Source organism: Salvia splendens, chromosome 21, assembly GCF_004379255.2.
Source record: "Salvia splendens isolate huo1 chromosome 21, SspV2, whole genome shotgun sequence".
In the NCBI taxonomy this organism is placed as follows: Eukaryota; Viridiplantae; Streptophyta; class Magnoliopsida; order Lamiales; family Lamiaceae; genus Salvia; species Salvia splendens.
The window spans coordinates 5,634,370-5,652,868 of NC_056052.1; the positions used below are offsets into that span (position 1 = coordinate 5,634,370).

The window sequence follows — 18,499 nt, forward strand, 5'->3', positions numbered from 1 at the left end:
TCAAACCGGCGTCGGCGAAAAATCGGCGTCGCGGTGGTGACGCCGGTTATTGGAGATGCTCTTAGGCTTCAATTCAATGGAAGAAACACTTCTTTCTTAGCTTTTCTTTGTTGAAAATAAAACTATGAACATAACATAGATGTAGTCTACAAATCATCCAATTAAGGCAAAATGTTACACATAAATTTGAACATTGCACATATCATCATATTAATTTCAACATTCTACATATCATTCCATACTAATCTTTATTTCATTTCTTTGTCATATATCACACACGCTACCCAAGCATTAATCAAAATCAGTAAAATGTAAATAAAACACTAGACTATAAGATATGATGAGCTTGAGAATTGGGGATGTAAACTTGATGACAATCATTCATCATCATTCAACACACAGCAATGTCCACACAGCTCTTTCTCCCCAACCTCATCTATCGACTCCAAGCTCCGCCACCCGCCCCCACTATTGGAGGTGTCGAAAACATGAACCTCGGATCTCAGGAGCGAACCCTCCCCAGGCATGCTATACCCGGTGAGGAAGTAGAGGTGGTTTCTGAGGGGAGCCATGGTAATGTAGCATCTCCCCGTGGCGGTCGTCCCCTCAGCGGTGTAGGTAGGGGACATGCAATTGAAATGGGAGCGATGGACCACATTCCAAATGCTTTCTTTCTCGTCGTACGACTCTATGTGACCTTTCCACGGCTGGAGGCAGTCGCCGGAGCTGAAGAGCTTGTCATTCACCACAACGATCTGTCGTGGCGGGACGTCTAGGGCCCACATTCGAGCTACGTAGATCCACTTATCCCTCTCTGCATCGTAGACCTCGGAAGAGCTACGGGCAGTCTGGTCGAGGGGGCCGAAGTTCTCTCCGCCGACGAAACCTCCAACTACGAGGATTCTTCCTTTCCACGTCACGCCCACGCATTTGTACCTATCAGATGGGTCAAATTTCGTAGAACGGATCATCCACCTCGGGGAATTCGTCTCTAAAATCACAAACTTTGACCGATATTTGGTATTTTATCATAAATTTAAAGTTGTTCGCAAAAATCATTAACTTATGATTTGTAATGAATTTTACATGAAGTCAATTTTTTTCTTTTTTTTTTTCTAAAGAAACCAGGGTAAGCATGAAGTCAGTTTTTTTCTCAACTCATAAAAAATTCACCACAAGAAATAAGTTTATACTAATTAATTGCAACCCTAAAAAATAACTATACAAAATAGGCATAGGATATGTTACTCTTTCTATTTGAGATATATAGCCATAGACATTGCACTAATATCATTGGCGGTCCCCATTTTAAAATATAACCAAATAATATTGGACATTGATATAATTATATAATATTGATGGAAGAACTTTTATACACTTTTTAAGACTTTTTGAACCAAAATACTGTTGGTTTCTGGGATTACAAGATAACAAAACCGGGCGTAATACAACCCAAAAGAAGGAATACAAAAAAGAACTGAAGTTACAATGAAAATGAAACAACTAAACCAGTATGCTATGACAGCCGAGTCGAGGAGGCCTCTTCCCGCAAGACGAGATACGCCCCGATAGTGCTCTCGGTTTGGCGTGTCGTCCCCAAAGGTAAAACGGCTACGTCTCTTCTGATGCAGCACCGCAATCAGCAGAGCTCCGGCGAACGGGATGGAGGAGAGGGCAGAGCTTCGACAGAAAGACAATGCAGGGAGAGGGAGAGAGCTTATGCAGAGAATGCTTGTAGGTGTGTGTCCTAATGCAGTGGTATGGCTAGCCTATTTATGGCTAGCTTCGAGATCGGGCTCGGGCCCGAGGCCCGAGGCCCGCGGCCCGCGACCGCGACCACGAGCACGAGCACGTGCACGGGCAAGGCACGGGCTCGGGCTCGGGCGGGCGGGCGGCGGCGGCGGCGGCGCGCGCGTGTGCGCGCGTGTGGGCTCTTTCACCCATCTTGGTCCACTATAATTATTAAGTAACATAAAGTCACTTAATTTATACACATTAAAGATGTGTTAATCCTCCAATGTGGGATAATTAATACTAGTTAATTATTCCCTAAGCTCCATCTCCAAGCTTTAATTAAAAGCTAATTATGCCCAACTTTAATCCACTATTTCTCACTCACCGGAAATCGGATTTGAGAAAGTGAATATACTACATTTACCTACGTAAAATGTAGATCGACGCTATGTCATTTAATTTCACAAAATTAAATGTCTCGTCACATTTATTATTTGGTCAAAATCCATTGACCGGGCATATTTAATCCATGATTTTTACAATCCCCCACATGAGTGGAAATAGCCGAATGCATATGCATGCAGACACAAGCTCAACCCTCGCGAGGTATATAAGCATAAGGATAGGTAGTTGTTGACTTTGAACCCTCCATAGTCGACACCATCGGATACACAGGCGGCTTAGTAGCGCGATGCTTTGAACTAATCCCCCACGGCGTGCACCGAGACAATGGTGTTAACACTTAAACACCTCAACCTCATCCGTTCTCACGTTTTGTGTCCATTGCGGTCTTGGACACCACTTTGGATTCATAAGTGCGTTTTTTTATGAAGCGACCACACTTCGCACTTACATAGGTGATTCTTAGTCAAGTACCTTGCCATACTTGGTCTCTTTGAGAATTCCATCTCTTTGAGATCCTTAAGAACCATTAAAAGTCATAGACTTAGCCTTTACCACGAGGCAAGTTCTCCAACACTCTATTGCTCTCTAGGGAATAGATATAGTTTGAGTGTTTTTCCATGAACTCTCATAGCTTAGTTGTCCCTTTGAACCAAGTTCTTGGGATCTCCAGTCATCATGGTTGGGTTACCACTATGACAATTCTTTAGTTTGTGGATTTCAAACCCATTCCCTCTAGCAACTTATTCATTTGATCACGGTTTAACCCTTTGGTTAGCGGATCCGCTAGATTATCTATTGACTTCACATAGTCAATTGTAATCACCCTTGTTGTGATCAAATGTCTCACGATGTTATGTCGTCGACGTATATGTCGAGACTTACCGTTATAGAAACCATTGTTTGCCCTTCCAATAGCCGCTTGGCTATCGCAGTGAATCAGCACTGGTGGCACTGGCTTAGACCAACATGGAATGTCTTCAAGGAAGTTCTTAAGCCACTCGGCTTCCTCACCAGCCTTATCCAAGGCAATGAACTCCGATTCCATTGTTGATCGGGCTATACAGGTCTGTTTTGTGGATTTCCACGATACAGCACCACCCCCAATAGTAAAGACATATCCACTTGTTGAAAGTGAGTCTCTATTATCGGATATCCAATTGGCATCACAGTACCCTTCAAGCACCGGGGGGTATCTCGAGAAGTGTAGCCCAAGATTTTGAGTGTGTTTTAAATATCTCAAAACCCTCACAAGAGCTCTCCAATGCTCTTTGCTTGGATTGCTCGTGTAACGACTTAACTTGTTCACGGCACAAGCAATGTCAGGTCGAGTGCAATTAGTCAAGTACATAATGCACCCGATGACCCGTGCATACTCTTCTTGTGCAACGGGCTCGCCTTTGTTTTTGCTCAAGTGAACGTCGAGTTCAATTGGAGTCTTAACCGGCGCGCCATCATAGGCTTTGAATTTATTCAATATCTTCTCAACATAATGTGATTGTGTTAAGATGATTCCATCATTCGTTCTTAGAATCTTCATTCCAAGAATTACATCGGCTAGACCCATGTCTTTCATGTCAAAGTTTCTCTTTAACATGGCCTTTGTATCGTTAATTACTTGAGTGTTGCTACCCAAGATTAACATATCATCAACGTAGAGACACACTATAACATGACCGTTATTAGTGCTCTTGATGTAGACACATTTGTCGCACTCGTTGATTTTAAACCCATTTGATAACATCACATTATCAAACTTCAAGTGCCATTGCAATGGCGCTTGTTTCAATCCATATAGGGATTTCACGAGCTTGCATACCTTTTTCTCTTGTCCAGGTACTACAAACCCTTCGGGTTGTTCCATATAGATTTCATCTTCTAGTTCACCATTCAGAAACGCGGTCTTTACATCCATTTGATGAATCTCGAGATTGTGCAATGCAGCAATAGCGAGAAGCACCCGGATAGATGTAATCCTTGTTACAGGTGAATAGGTATCGAAGAAGTCATGTCCTTCTTTTTGTTTAAAACCCTTTACTACTAATCGGGCTTTATACTTATCAACTGTTCCATCGGCCTTAAACTTTCTTTTAAGAACCCATTTGCATCCTAAAGGTTTAGCACCTTCGGGCAAATCAACCAACACCCATGTGTGGTTTAGCAAAATTGAATCAATTTCGCTTTGAACAGCTTCTCTCCAATGCAGCCCGTCTGGGCCAGCAAAGGCTACTTTTATCGATGTTGGTTCTTCATCCAACATGAAAGCAATGTAGTCAGGACCAAAAGTTTTTGGTGTTCTGACTCTATTACCACGTCTTAGTACTGTATCTTTTGGATCGGGCCTTGCATGCTTGCGCGATTCAGGTTCCGCATCTGTTGATTTAGAACTAGTGGCTTCTTCTTCCACTTGTTTAGAACTAGTGGCTTCTTCAATTCTTGTCTCAGAATTGGTTGATACCTTTTCCTTATCTTTGCAGGGAAAGGTATTTTCGAGAAATACAGCATTCCTCGACTCAATTGTTGTTCCTACTGTGATAGTCGATATTTCAGACTTGTGAACAACAAATCGATATGCACTACTGTTAAGTGCATATCCAATGAAGATGCAATCAATCGTCTTAGGTCCGATTGTAACTTCTTTGGGCGGAGGAACCATCACCTTTGCCAAACACCCCCACACTTTGAGGTATTTGTAGGATGGCTTCCTTCCCTTCCACAACTCATAAGGAGTAACATCTTTTCCTTTGAGAGGGATTTTATTCAAGATATAGTTTGCTGTCAAAACAGCTTCCCCCCACATGTTATGTGGTAATCCTGAACTGAGTAGCAGTGCATTCATCATCTCTTTTAGAGTTCGATTCTTGCGTTCTGCAACACCATTAGATTGTGGTGAATATGGAGCAGTTGTTTGATGAATTATACCACTTGCGTTGCATAACTCCTCAAACGGGGCTACATATTCGCCTCCTCTATCGCTTCGAATCATTTTGATTTTACAACCAAGTTGATTCTCAACTTCGTTCTTATAATTTTTTGAACGCCTCTATTGCTTCATCTTTGCTTCTTAAAAGATAAATGTAGCAATATCTTGTGCAATCATCTATGAAAGTGATAAAGTACTTTTTACCACCTCTAGTTTGCAACATCTTTAAATCACATACATCCGTGTGAATTAATTCAAGGGGTTTTGTGCTTCGTTCAACCGAGTGAAACGGCAACTTAGTCATTTTTGCTTCAAGACAAATTTCACATTTATCTTGGATATCCAATTCATTAGCCTTTAGTAAATCTAAATTTACTAATCTTTTAATGGCTTTTGAATTTACAATGCCACAAATTTGAAGACTCAATCAAATAAGAGGAAGTAGATGCTTTATTCATATTGGCCAATGGCTTCGCAACACTTCGAGTTGCTACACTAAGCTTGAAAAGCCCATCGGTTACATAACCTTTTCCGATGGATTTTCCAAACTTATACAAGACAAACCTATCGGACTCAAATACAAGTTTAAACCCTTTATTAACTAGTATTGATCCTGACACTAGGTTCTTGCGGATGTCCGGGACATGCAGCACATCCTTCAAAGTGATAGTTAGGCCAGACGTCATCATGAGAATCACGTTGCCAACGCCGAGGACTTCGGACGATGCTTGATTCCCCATGTTGATCTTCCTCCCTTCAACAGCAGTGTAGGAGGCAAACTTGCTCCTGTCGGAGCAAACATGAGCAGTAGCGCCGGTGTCGATGTACCAGCCTCCCTTGTTATCAACAAGGTTAACCTCTTCAGTGACCACTGCAATGAGGTCATTCTCATCCCAGTCCTTGAACTCCTTCTCAACGACGTGGGCTGCCGGCTTCTTCTTCTTGCTGCGGCAGTCTTTAGCAAAGTGGCCTGGTTTGCCACACTTGTAGCAGTCGCCTTCAAACTTCTTTGAAGGCTGCTTTCCCTTCCCTTTGTCGTTTGGACGGTTTGGGCGAGGGCGTTTGTTGGAGGGACCGCCCCGCTCCAACAGGTTGGCTTTGGCTTCATTTGGGGTGAAGCCTTTAGCCTTCTGATCACTTTTGCGCACGTCGGCCTCAATGCGCAACTTCACGATCAAGTCTTCAAGGGTCATCTGCTTTCGCTTGTGCTTGAGATAACTCTTGAAGTCCTTCCAACTTGGAGGGAGCTTGCCAATGATCGTGCACCTTAGGAATTTATCGGGCAAGGTCATCCCTTCAGCCACTAATGAGTGGATGATCATTTGGAGCTCTTGGACTTGCTCCATGACGGGTCGAGAGTCGACCATCTTGTAGTCCATAAACTTGGATGCTACAACCTGTTCAGTCCCTGCAGCATTGTCTATGCTATATTTCTTCTCTAGGCTTTCCCACATTTGTTTAGATGTGGTTACATTGGAGTATACATTATAGAGGCTATCATCTAATGCACTTAAAATAAAGTTTTTACATAGATAATCCCCTTTTCTCCAAGCTTCATAGTCCGCCATGACTTCGAGCCTAGTCTCTTGGTCGCTTGGCGCGGGCGGCTCGTTCTCCGTGAGGAAGTTGGCGACGCCCAATGTTGTCAAGTAGAACAACATCTTTTGATACCACCGCTTGAAGTCAGATCCTCCAAACTTTGGTGGTTTCTCGGCAGGTGGCATCATTCTTGGTGCCAAAGGTGCCGCAGTTGGTCCTTGGAAGGAACCAATTCCGTTCATGTTGGGCATAGAGCCCGCACCATTCATGTTGGGCATAGAGCCCGCCATGGTCGTACCAGCCCCGAAGGGACTAGCACCCGCATGAGACCCGAAGGTCCCAGCATTCGTGTGAGACCCGAAGGCCCCAACACTCGATCCATTAAAGGACCCGAAGGAACCACTAAAAGTGGAACCAACCGAACCACCAAAGGTGGAACCAGTGGACGCCCCGAAGGGGTTGTCCCAAACCCAAGGGACGGTGGATGAAGCGGCTGGGAAGCCAGGAGTTGGCATCATCGAGGGAATCGATGAAGTGTTGACCGGTCCAGTGGTCGCCATGGTGGAGGGAATGGCGGCGGTGGCGTTGGCAGCAGAGCTCCGGCGAACGGGATGGAGGAGAGGGCAGAGCTTCGACAGAAAGACAATGCAGGGAGAGGGAGAGAGCTTATGCAGAGAATGCTTGTAGGTGTGTGTCCTAATGCAGTGGTATGGCTAGCCTATTTATAGGCCAACCACCATGCAGGGTCAACCAGCCATTGAAGGCTCATCATGGCAAAAACGTAACCGACGTCGGTTACAGGCGTGTGGCTGTAATGTGCCACCCGTGTGTGGAGCGTGTGGATTTCTCACGTGGCAACCGTGCCTGTGCCTCGCTTGACGACGTGTCAAGCCACTTGGATTGCTGACTCGGCGGTGGTCCAAAAAGAATAGTTTGGGCCAAGCACCAAGCCCAAAGACCACCCAAAGACCAAGATCCAAGATCGAGATCGAGATCGCGATCGGGATCGGGATCGGGCTCGGGCTCGGGCTCGGGCTCGGGCCCGCGACCACGAGCACGGGCTCGGGCTCGGGCGGGCGGCGGCGGCGGCGCGCGCGTGTGCGCGCGTGTGGGCTCTTTCACCCATCTTGGTCCACTATAATTATTAAGTAACATAAAGTCACTTAATTTATACACATTAAAGATGTGTTAATCCTCCAATGTGGGATAATTAATACTAGTTAATTATTCCCTAAGCTCCATCTCCAAGCTTTAATTAAAAGCTAATTATGCCCAACTTTAATCCACTATTTCTCACTCACCGGAAATCGGATTTGAGAAAGTGAATATACTACATTTACCTACGTAAAATGTAGATCGACGCTATGTCATTTAATTTCACAAAATTAAATGTCTCGTCACATTTATTATTTGGTCAAAATCCATTGACCGGGCATATTTAATCCATGATTTTTACAAATACATTCTTACTATTTATTTAAGTTTTTTTCATGAGATAGAGAACAACACTTTGGCTGAAGATTCATTCATTTCTGTTGTATTTCTCCAAGAGAACTCATCAAAGTACATGACAAATAATTGTTTGTCGTGACACATATTTGAACTGAAATGAACCCAAGTGATAGTTCTCTCACATTAAAAATATAGATAAAAGAAGGGTATTTTATATTAATGTCCTGTTTAATGATGTTTTTAAATAATAGGCACATTAGTGCAATGTGCAATAACTAAAAATCTCCAATTTTCTTTATAAATTAAATTCAATAAAGCAATAAACGAATACCTCATTCTACTCATATTTGCAAGCGATCTCCATCGATCCGACGCCGGATCATAAACTTCCGACGAAGATATTCCCCTCGCCCGCCCCGGCGAGCTCTGGCCGCCGGCCACATATATTCTCCCGCCGCAAACGGTGCACGCGAAGCTAAATCTCGCTTCGGACATCTCCGCACACATCTCCCACCGATCCGCTGCCACATCATACCGCCGCACCGTCGACACAGCCCTCAGCCGGAATTCCCCATCCACGGAGGCCGCGGAGCCCACCTCGGCCGGCCGCCGGCAGAGGCGACCGCCCAAGACATAAATATGGGGGCCGAATGCCACCATGGAAAAGTCCTTCAAGACTAAACCCTCGGCCGAGGCCGGGATCGAGGTGACGCGGTGCCACGTGTTGGTGGCGGGCGTGTAGCAATCGATGAACGTGGTGGCGTCGCCCGCGGGGGCGTTGCGGTCGCAGAACGGGACGAAGATTCGGTGGGAGGCGGCGGAGCTGCGGTGGAGGAGCGGAGAGAGAGAGCCCATGATGGGCGGTTTGGTTGTAGGGTGGTTTTTTGAAGTGGTTTTTGGGGAAGATTTTTGGGAGTTTGTGAGTTAGTTCATATAGAAAAGAGTTTTTTGTTTGGATTCAACATATTTTTAATGTGGTGATGATATAAACAAGGCTATAGTTGATTCCTATGTTTTTTCTTGTATAATTAGCCTAGTTTTAACCATTTCAATGAATAAATTTTGATGGTTTTATTTTATTAATGTTTTTTGTGAATATATGACAATTATTTGTCGATGTAAAAGAGATGCTACTTCATGAATTTAGTTTACTAACATGTCAATGGCAAATACTAATATGGATAAAGAAACGATTGATGATGCAAAGCCTACAAAATAAGGTTTTATTTAGGGATAAAAGCCACCAACTTTGGACGAAATATGATATTTTTCGAAATTTTTACACGTTGCCTGTAAAATCATAACTTAATTTTGAACGAACGTTTAAATGTCAAATAAGTTTATGTATATAGTTAAACGTAGTTGTGAACTTATTTGACATTTCCACGTTAAGATCGGAAAAAACGCCGTGGAAAATCGGAACATAAACCAAAATTAAATATTTCACCGATCGCATTTAAAAGTTGCGGCTAATATTAGGATTCCGCCAAAGGTAGATGATATTTTCAGCTAAATATTTTTATTTATTTACAGTATTTTCGTGGCTACATATTCTAGCCAATCGTCTAAAACATGGTTTATGTAATAAATAATGAAATATTCAATGGAAATGATAAAACATTTGCATATTCTGTGGAGTATTTTGAAATAAAAATACACATTTGCATATTTAAAAAAAGGTATTTAATCAGGCCGATCCTTACGCCCAGTTAGAATGGCTCGACCCATTTGGTGGTTTTCTTGACCCAAAATTATAATGGTTAAAAAATCAAAGCCAATTCTGAATTACTTGCTCTAATTATATTAATCGACACCCCAAATTAAAAAAAATGCAAAAATATCGCATCCTTAGTAGACGACACAAAAATAATAATATTATACATTGATAGAGCAAACTATATATGAAATGTAAATAAGTTGATATTATCATGTTTTTTTATGTAAAGGTTAAGCAATGGAAGAACAACCATATTCATAACTTTTCAATAATGGTAATTTTCCATTACTTTGGAGGAAAATCTATAATGTTTAAGAGATATAAATGTATACACACCAATTGAAATAATAGAAAATCACCCCCCAGAGCTATCATGGTCAGTGAACTAAGCGATTCCATTATTAATAATTGATAGTAGGAATCTATATATAGTTTCATTCAAAATTAATTGGTGGTAAAATGAATGGTTCATTAGATTTATACATTGTGAGATAATATTAAATTTATTTATTTTTATATTTATCAACACCCTCACTCAAATTCTTTAAGGTGGATTTTAGAGGATTTAATTTTTTTTCTAATTGGTTGGATCACTGCCCAAACATATTGTTAGATCAATATTTTTTTCTGTTTCAGTTCAAATATATTGTTGAGCAATGATAGAAATTCATAGTATGTTCCATCAAAACTAATTGGTTGTAATTTATATAGTGATTTCAGTTATATGTTTACATCCTATTATATTTATTCTTTCTTTTGTTAGCCAACAATAATTTATAAATAACTTGATTATTTTGGTGATTAATCTATTTAAAATAGAAAACCCATAAATAACACTACAGTCTACAGAGACGTCACTAATTCGTCATCGCTTGGACAAGTCTATTTCAAATTATTAATTTTTTAATTATTATTTAATTAATAATTACGTAATCACCTTACTAATCACATAACTACTCTACTAAACTTGAAAGCACACGAGAGATTTCGCCTCGGTTGATTATTACTATTTAATTACTTATTACGCAATCATCTTACTAATCACATAACTGTTCTACTAAACTAGAAAACGCACGATAGATTTTACCTCGGTTAATTATTATTTAATTACTTATTACGTACACATTTTACCAATTATTACTATTCTGAAATAATTTGACCTAGACACATTTCAAAATGTGTCTAAAATTCCTAACTAATTTTCAAATATACAAATATAACTTGAGCTAGCCGCGCATTTTAAAATCCCACATCCGTTCAAATATTACAAAATAACTTTAAATTATAGAAATGAAAGGGAAATTGGTTAGAAAAATGGTGAACTTTCACAAAAATTTGGTATTTATCACGACCTTTAAAAGTGTTATTAAAAATTATCAACTTTTCAAATCGTGCGGATTTCCCACACTAAAATTTTCAGAATAAATTTTGCCTACGTTGAATGCCAAAAAACCTATATATAATAGCCGGAGCTACATTTCATCTTCTAGGGAAGATGAAACTGTGACGCCCCAGAATTTCGTTCCTTTCTTTCGAGATAAATCGGATTTATTAGCTAAATTAATTTTCGTTTAAGTGCCGTGTGATTGTAGAATTTAAGTTGTAATCCCGACTTTCGAATTTATAAATGCTCGATCTTGGAGAATAAGGAATAAGGAATCGTTAATGCAAAGGAAAAGAGAATAAATTAGTACAATACTTTAAGAAGAGGATTTACATATCTTGGAGAGATTAATGGAAAAGGGCTACACAACAGAAAAGGACTACACTATACCATTGATAGGTGTGAGATTTTGCTTACACATTTGTTCATGTTGAAATACAAAAGTGGAAGCTACAACTTACTTAGCATTTCAAAGATGCCAAACTACAATATTTGGATACTAGCCAAATAGAATAACTAAATCTAAGTGTGGGGAATAAAAATCCTCCTCTTTCCCTCATCCCCATCCTTCTCGATTTTCGGCCTCCACAAAGCTCCGAGGGTGACAACTTGGTACCCTATAAGTAAAACACCAAAAAGGGATTAGAAGGTTCTCACATAAAAAGTTAGGGAATGGAAGCTTCACAAAAATAGTAATGAGAGCAATTAGACGTCACCACGGTTCCGGAACCGGCGGTTCACGGTTCGGAACCGCCGGTTCCGGTTCAATAAATTGATGAACCTGAACCGGCCCGGCCAAGGTGTGGCGGTTCCGGTTCGTGAACCGTGGAACCGCCGGTTCAAGTGAACCGTGGAACCGCCGGTGATTGGCCGGTTCCGGGCCGGTTCGGCCGGTTCGGCGGTTCGTTTTGATTTTTTTTTTTTTTTTTTGCATTTTGTAAATTGTAATTCAAGTTTAAAATGTAAAAAAACTTGCGTAAATAACATTAGAATGAAGCGATGTACAAATGTAATTTTATTGATACAAATTACAACTTCAAAATTACAAATTACAACTTTAAAATTACAAATTACAAGTTAAAATTTACAAATTACAACATAAAAATTAGAAATTACAACTTCAAAATTATAAATTACAAAAGACTTAAAGTCTTCATTACAATTTACAAAATTACATATTCGAAATAAAGGGGAGAAAAAAGAAATAAAGGAAAAGGACTTGAGCTCAACTTAAATTTAAACTTAAATTTAAAATTTAAGTTGAAATATAAGTTGAGATGCCTACGTATCCTCAATGCTCAATTGCATTTTGGAATCAAAGTCCACGTAGTTCTCTTACCTTGCTTACCTATTTGGCTTGATCGGAAGTATTGGCGCCTACTCTTCTTCGTCGGGGAAGTAGTCTTGGTCGGGTTGTACTACTAGTTTGTCCCAATCCGGTTCTTGGTCTCTAATTTCGGCGGAGCACCAATCATCAAGTAACATGGTGGCTTCCATGTTTTGTCCGGTGAGCCTACTTCTTCGGTCGTCCAAGACGTTGCCTCCAACACTAAAGGCGGACTCGACGGCGACAGTGGAAGCCGGAACCGAAAAGATCTCCTTGGCCATTGATGCAAGGATGGGAAAATCTTTCTCGTGTGAAGACCACCAATCTAGGACGTCGATTTGTTGGGGAACGGGACCTCCTTCTTCCTCATTGAATGAAAAGTGTGAGTCTAAATATAAATCTAACTCACTTACCGAATGTGACGTCCTTCCTCCGCTGCTGAAGGCGTATAGGTCCGCCAATTGGGATTGGGTGTCGGGGTCATCAACTTGGAAGAAGCCAAAGTTCTGTGTTTGACGGGGGGGTCTAGGTCGAACTTGGTGGGTAGTGTTGTACTTGACTTCGTAATCGTGAAAGAGAGACCGCAAGTCGAACTCAAAATTTCTTTGGAGGCTTGGGAGGTGGGGGAGGTTTATTTGGAATGTTTGGGCAAGGTTTATGTAGTTGTCGTCGTCGTCAGTTTGCAAAGCTCGGAGTGGTTCAAGATCAATAGAAGCTAAACTGTTGTAATAAAATTCTAAAATTTTGAAAGTACCAACTAGTTTCCACTTTGGATCCAAAACTTTGGCAAGCAAAAAAACTGTTGGGATCTCATTGAAATACTTGAGCCATTTTTCAACCATGTAATATAAAACACACATAAGCTCAAGATTGTTTGCGGAATTTTTCATTGCAGTTTTAAAACCAAGTGATATGATCATGCAATGTTCTAAAACACGAACGGATGTGCAATAATACACACCCGATAACTCCATAGTTGCACTTCGAAAATTTTTGAATAATTTAAATAAACTCAGGCTTTGTTCCCAACAAGAAGATGTTAGATATAAATCATCAACAGGGTAAGTTCTATAAAAATCAACTAAATAGTCTATATGCTCCATTGTAGATTGCAACATGTCATATGTAGAGTTCCATCTAGTAGAAACGTCTAAAGTAAACTTTGTGTACCTTATTTTCTTCGAGTGGCAATACTTCTTCCACGCCTTGCCAATTTGAGGCTTCCAGTGGATCAAGGATACAGCTGTAGTAATAGGTTGAATATGTCTTTGCCATAAAGACAAAGCATCTTGTACACATAAGTTTAAAATATGACAAATACATCGTTGATGAAAATACTTACCACTTATCACCGGGGAGCAAGCCGCAATTAAATCGGATATACTTGCGGTGTTGGTGGTTGCGTTATCAAAACCAACCGAAAATATCTTATTGCATAATTGAAATTCATTCAAAACTTGAATAATTAAAGAAGCAATTGCTTGTGCGGTGTGTGGGGAAGGAAATTGTCTAAAACCAATCAAACGTTTATTTAAAGACCAACTATTGTCTATAAAATGACAAGAAATACCCATGTAAGAATTTCGTTGGAAAGAATCCGTCCACACATCGGAGCAAATATTAACTTTGTGCCCCAAGGTGGATAGACTCTTTGCAATTTCCATTTTTTTTTCAAAATACTGCCGGTTGTTAGATCTTTGAGCAGTAGAGGGGGGAATTCTTTTTGCAGCAACATTAAAAGCTTGTTGCATAGTCATTTCATATTTTCTGTCATTAAAAAAATTGAACGGCAAATGTTTCATTGCCGCCCATCTTACCATGGTATCGGTAGTATTTTTGGGATCGTATTTAAATAGTGGCGTACCTGTTTGAGACGATGAGCCGGCGGGGAAGTTGATTTGGGTTTGGGATCTAGAATGCCCAAATTCCACGGGGTGTTTTGCCTTCAAATGGCGTGTGAGAGTACCATATCCCCCACCGATTACAAATGGATAGACTTTATCGCAATAGTTGCAATAAGCTTTGAACTCGCCTGTCTCCACGGTAGTGGTCGAATCATCAGGATTAGAAATTACCACCGGGACCTTCTTGTAATGTTTGGTGAAGATGTCGGATTTCAACTTTGGAGGCATCTTCTTCTTTTGTCTCCCGGAAGGAGGAGGAGCTTCGGCCTCCTCGTCATTTTCGCCAACTTGGCCGGCGCTAGAAGGTGGGAATTGATGCGATCCATCGTCGCCTTCGTCCGATGATAGATTCACATCGTATTCGAAACGCGAATCCGAATGTGGCTCTTCGTCGCCGAGGGTGGCAAGTAACAAGGCCGCATTTCGATCTTCTTCCTCCTACGAGAATTATACACATTAAAACATATCATATAACATATTAAAACATATTAAAACTTACTAAAACATATTAAAACATATAAAACTTACTAAAACATATTAAAACTTACTAAAACATATTAAAACATATTAAAACATATTAACATATTAAAACTTACTAAAACATATTAAAACTTATAACATATAAATCAAAGGAAGGACCACGCTGAGGCATTCCACAATAGGCCATCTTGCACAAGGATATAAGAAAAGGCGGTAGTCCGCACATAATCTTTTTCCGAGCAAGTATACCAAATGGTGCTCTCAAATTAAAGACTTATCATATAACATATTAAAACATATTAAAACTTACTAAAACATATTAAAACATATAAAACTTACTAAAACATATTAAAACATATTAAAACATATTAACATATTAAAACTTACTAAAACATATTAAAACTTATAACATATAAATCAAAGGAAGGACGACGCTGAGGCATTCCACAATAGGCCATCTTGCACAAGGATATAAGAAAAGGCGGTAGTCCGCACATAATCTTTTTCCGAGCAAGTATACCAAATGGTGCTCTCAAATTAAAGACTTATCATATAACATATTAAAACATATTAAAACTTACTAACATATTAAAACTTATATCATATAACATAATAAAACATATTAAAAAACTACTAACATATTAAAACTTATTATAACATATTAACATAGTAAAACATTTAATTTAGAAGTTTAGAACTTACTTGTAATCGAAGAGCGGCTCGCCTTCCCACCTCCTCCGCAACTTGTGCTCTAGAAGGGGCACGACGACGACGAGAGTCACTTTGATCTTGGGCAATTCCCTTGCCCCGATCACCACCACGACGAGATGAAGACATGATATTATGGAAATTGGAAGTAGAGAATAGAGAGTAGTGTTTATGTGATATTAACGTAAACAAGAACAACGTGAGTAAATTATGAGCGCAAATAACGTAAACAACTTGAGAGAAAGAGGATGGAGAATAGAGAAATTGAGATTGAGAGAGAAATTCTTATCAACACAAGAATGGGGTAAGTAGAAAATGAAGATGAGGGGGTTATTTATAGTGGAAAAATGTGATTAAAAAAAGAAAAAAAAAAAGAAAAAATTTCAAATTTTTGAAATCCGGCGGAACCGCCGGTTTACCGCCGGAACCGCCGGTTTACTCGTTGAACCGCCGGTTTTTGGTCAGAAACCGCCGGTTTCGTCAACGGTTTTCTGACAAAAACCGGCGGTTTCTGACCCGGTTTCTGAAAAGGCTACGTCTAGGCCGGTGGTAGCCTGAAAAGGTGTCGGAACCGGTGAACCGCCGGTTCGGAACCGCCGGTTCCGGTGAAAACCGGCGGTTCGGAACCGCCGGTTACGGTTCGCAAATTTCATGAACCTGAACCGGCCCGTCGGAACCGCCGGTTCCGGTCACGGTTCGGAACCGCCGCCGACGGTTCCGGTTCCGATTCGGAACCGCCGGTGACGGTTCCGGGCCGGTTCAGCCGGGCCGGTTCGGTTTGGTGATGTCTAAGAGCAATCAACATGTCATCATCTTGCCAAGTTCAAAGAATGGACAAAAGACAAGGTATTCCAAATTTCCAAACAATGGAGTAGAGGCAAATAGTGATTGGAACATGAGCTCATAGTAAGCTCCAAAAGGGAAGAATCCTACAGGAACTTTTGCATACACAGCCATGAGATCAGCCACATCCAAGGCAAAAAGGACAGCCATAGAAACAATCATAAGTTACACAAAAAAAGGCATAGATAGTCTACTTACAAAGCTCAAAAGGGAGCAAGCTGGCAGCCCCAAAATAGGAGGCTTTGTCCCCAAGTTTTCATACACAAGAGGCGAAAGTTGAGGCCTATATAAACTGCCTCCCCACCTCCCTTTTCCTCCACCACTTTGGCATCCCAAATTTCACAAACATAAGGATTTCAACAAGGAGTAGAGAGGAGGGCGTGGAGAGGCAGCAGCAAAGCGGAGGAACAGCCGCATAAACCAAGGATTCACCAAGTGAGGTAACCCCCCTCAACACCCCCATTACTCCTTGCATCATGTAGATCAATGACAACACTTAGCCAAGAACTTAAAGCTCAATAAGATTTTTACAACAATAGCTTGAGCAAGTAATACATAAACTTAGCCTCAACATCCATTCTGCCCAGAACCACAACAAAGATGCTGCTGCCATGATAGTCAAGAACATAGAGTTATGAAAACATGACCACATAAGAGAACCGTAGAGCTAACATCAAGAATCATGAAATGTAGCAAGAATAAAGAGAAGTATGCTTTAAATCTCACATCACAACAAGTGGATAAGAACCCCCAAAGTTTCGAATCAATCATAAATAGAGGACTCCGAAAAATTTCAGATTAATTAAAGGAAAGGGGGAAAGGGACTTAGCTTTAGGCCTTCCGGCGACGAGTGTTTGACGACGGAGAACTCGTCGGAGGGAGCCGGGTGCATGCATTCTTTCTAAGGAGAAATAGTTCAAGTACTAATTAGCGTGCTACGCTATTTATTTTCAAAGGGAATTTTGCCCGAGGGCAGAGCGAGGACAACACGAGTAATTAAATTGAGGAATAAGCATATCAGGTGGGCTTTCGAACTAAAGTATTTTAGTGAGCTTTCAGTTTAAAGTATGGTTAAAGTTTTTACGAGAAGTATTTTACGTGGGCTTTCTTTTAATATCCAGCGCATTAGTGTGGATATAAATCAAATACTTGTGAAATTATGAAATATCATTTTTCTTAAAATGGAGCTATGATTCTTTTCAAGTTGTTATCATGCCATAAATGTTTATTTTGATGAATGGAATGGAATGATGGGTGACCGTGGGAGGTGACCACCTCCCCGACACTTGAATGGCCGTGGGAGGTGACTAGGGATGTCAATGTAACCCGAACCCACGGGCCGGCCCGAATAACCCGATAAAAATACAGGGTTAGGGTTGTAATTTCACAGCCCGAATTTAAAATTGGGCCATTCGGGCTGATCCATTCGGGTTGTCGGGTTAGGCGGGCTGACCCGTTCGGGTTACGGGTTGGCCCGTCGGGTTGAAGGCTTCTGCACAGCGAGCAGTTTTTGTAACGGTCATAACTTTCTCTACAAAGCTCCGATTGAGGAGTGTAATATATCCACGCAAAGCTCTTTCGAAGACGAAGAGAATGATATGTATTAGAGGTTTATCAGACTTCAAAATCGCGAGAAACATTGACTCAAACAAGGCTGCTGCACATCCACATATTTTGTGTACATTTTCTAATCAATTTTCTATCATTTCTCAACAAACATATAAACATACCAAAATATAGAAATATAATCAAAATCATCCAAAACAACCATCTAAAACCATGCAAAATCCAAATACGTCAACCGACTATATAAGATCACGAAAAAAATCACCATGTGGTTCATGGATTCATAAATACTCGTATATAAAAGCTTTCTTTTAGTATATTTCCAATATAATAGTGCAAAGTGTTTTGACGCCGCTTCGTCATTGAATTATGCATACTTTGATGATTCTTAAAACAAAGATAAATTATTATTTGACTTATTTACAGCTGGAATAAATTAAATTTGACCAATCATAATTCAAGAAAACTTAGAGTTACTCCAATTAGCTAGCATCTTGATAATTCACTCTTTAACAATTCA

At 40.5% G+C, this 18,499-nt stretch overlaps 1 protein-coding gene across 1 annotated transcript; it reads right to left on the minus strand.

The window, feature by feature from the left end:
- Nucleotides 1–377: 377 nt before the first annotated feature.
- Nucleotides 378–8,905, minus strand: LOC121784102 (F-box/kelch-repeat protein At1g16250-like). The gene is made up of 2 exons (XM_042182280.1): nt 8,382–8,905; nt 378–936 (listed from the first exon to the last, which is right to left on the minus strand). Exons 1-2 carry the CDS (start codon nt 8,903–8,905, stop codon nt 378–380), a joined length of 1,083 nt encoding a protein of 360 aa, XP_042038214.1.
- Between the last annotated feature and the right edge of the window lie 9,594 nt (nt 8,906–18,499).

Excerpts from the sequence above, each read along its gene's own strand:
- LOC121784102 (XM_042182280.1), bottom strand. The coding sequence starts at position 8,905 with ATGGGCTCTCTCTCTCCGCTCCTCCACCGCAGCTCCGCCGCCTCCCAC. Across the intron at positions 937-8,381 it reads GCAAATATGAGTAGAATGAG|GTACAAATGCGTGGGCGTGA; the intron begins GTATTCGTTTAT and ends CCCATCTGATAG.